The 1,980-nt window shown below is 58.7% G+C and overlaps 1 protein-coding gene across 1 annotated transcript; it reads right to left on the bottom strand.

Annotated features, from left to right (window-relative positions):
* Nucleotides 1-813: 813 nt before the first annotated feature.
* On the bottom strand, nt 814-1,572 carry LOC138283638 (proline-rich protein 2-like). Its single transcript, XM_069221576.1, has one exon. It carries the CDS (start codon nt 1,570-1,572, stop codon nt 814-816), a length of 759 nt encoding a protein of 252 aa, XP_069077677.1.
* Between the last annotated feature and the right edge of the window lie 408 nt (nt 1,573-1,980).

The raw sequence follows: 1,980 nt of genomic DNA, 5'->3' as shown, positions 1-1,980 counted from the left end.
CACTATACCCTTCAAGGTGTTCAGGGGTGCCCGACAAGGCTTCCCCTTGTCACCCATTCTCTTTGCAATAGCTATGGAGCCGCTTGCTGCTCGACTTTGCCAGCACCATGCTCACAGTAGTCTTGTCTTCGCCCAACGCAGGATCCTAGAATCACTCTATGCGGACGATGTTACTCTATATGTTAGAGATCTGCAAATGCAACTAGAGCCTCTTACTAGAGAATGTATTGGCTTTGGTGGGCTCTCAGGAATAGAGATCAATTGGACAAAGTCGATTATCTTCCCACTGACTGATGCAGTGCTCCCATTCTTCTCATATTTCCCACTCACATGGGCAGACAGTCCTACAAATACCTTGGGGTGTAGCTCAGTAGAGACATGGACGAGCTGTGGAAGAGCAATTATGGTCAACTACTTCCATGGCTAGAGGAAAGGCTTGAGAGATGGAGGCGGATACCTCTATCACTGACTGGCCACTTAGCCATTCCAAAAATGATGATCCTCCCCAAATTTCAATATCTCTTCCTTAACCTACCGCTCCTGCTGCCTCTGCACTTTCGGCGCCAGCTCAAATCTCATCTTATCTCTCTTTTTTGGGCTAGCAGGTAGCCACGCATTGCCTGGGAAGTTTTGACCCTGCCGTTTGTGCAGGGAGGACTGGCTGCTCCAGACATGGATCTATATTATTTTTGTGCCAAGGTTTATTTTGTACAGGGGTCGGAGCTAGCCTGCCAGCAAGATGGCCGGCACTTTGTGAGGCTCTGCTGGGCTTATGGCCTCTTCCTCGCATTTATCCTGCCAGGGCGGTGTTTTTTAAGCTTTCCCAGCTGGGCGGAACTGCAGAGGCGTGAGTGCTGCCGGCCGCTGCGGTGGAAGATACGGCCCGGACCTCCGTCGCGCAAACATCCGTGGCGAGGTGAAGGGCCTGGCCTGGGCTGGACTGGACGGCTGGGGACGTGCCGCCGCGGGCTTTCCTGGCCAGGCTGGTCGGCCGGGTGAGGTGCTTGGTGTCGCCTGTTGTGGCCCTGCCGCTTGCTGGAGGTGTGGAGTCTCACGCGGGGTCCGGATCGGCGGTCGGATCGGACCGCGGTTCCCTGCGACCCCCGTGCACTGCGGCCTCTGTAGCTTACGGGGCTGGGGCTGGTCGGCCCGCGGCTCTGGCGGGGTGGGCGGCCCTGTGTGAATCGGAGGCCTGTCGCGGCCTGTTGCAGTTCGCCCACCCTGCGGTGGGTGCTGGCTTGCTGGGGACCCTGCGGCGCGCTTACGAGGTCGCACTGCGGAGGCGGACGCGGAGACCGCCCTTCTGTGCCCTGTGGAGCTGGGGGGGCCCTGCTGTGGGGTCGCTGGCCGGATTGGCTGCCCGTCTTGCCTTGTGCTGGTGAAGGGCTCTACGACAGGCCCACTGCGTGGGGCTGCGCCGGCCGGATTGGGCCCAGGGCTGCCTGGAGGAGCCATCCTGGGAGCCAGCTGAGGTGCCCTGCTGGCCCTGCGGTGCTGATCTGTGGGCGGGTTGTACCATTGCTGGGCCCGGCTTTTCTGCCTTTTGGGACGGGCAGCTTGGTCTGTCGTCATGCCAGGCCTGGTGGAGGTGCAGAGCCTAAGTTGAGGGAGCCTGGCTGGCCGGGGGAGGCCTACGACTAGTGGAGACCACTGCTGAGAGGATTCTTTACGTTGGCCGCAACCCTTGCTGAACGGACGGGGGGGCCCTTACTGAGGTGGCTTGACAGTTGCAAGATGGGGAAGGCGGATCAACGACAGGCGAAGATCTCCTTTGATGGGGGCCAGAGGAAGGGGGGACCCGCTCCTCTCAGTTAGGAGAGATGGTGGTGGAGGAGGGGTCATCGTACATGTCAGTCAAGGCCATGTTTCTGGATCTGAAGACCAGTTTGACAGGTATTGATGCTAAACTCGATCACTTAACTGAGCAACTTGATTGCATCAAAACCAGGGTGGACGATCATGACTCCTGACTTGATCGGC

Source organism: Pleurodeles waltl, chromosome 3_1 (genome assembly GCF_031143425.1).
Source record: "Pleurodeles waltl isolate 20211129_DDA chromosome 3_1, aPleWal1.hap1.20221129, whole genome shotgun sequence".
Classification (NCBI taxonomy): domain Eukaryota; kingdom Metazoa; phylum Chordata; class Amphibia; order Caudata; family Salamandridae; genus Pleurodeles; species Pleurodeles waltl.
The sequence above is the reverse complement of the archived record's forward strand: the minus strand, read 5'-3'. Positions and strand labels throughout refer to the sequence as shown.

Coding starts and splice junctions, on each gene's coding strand:
- LOC138283638 (XM_069221576.1), bottom strand. CDS start 1,572: ATGACGACAGACCAAGCTGCCCGTCCCAAAAGGCAGAAAAGCCGGGCC.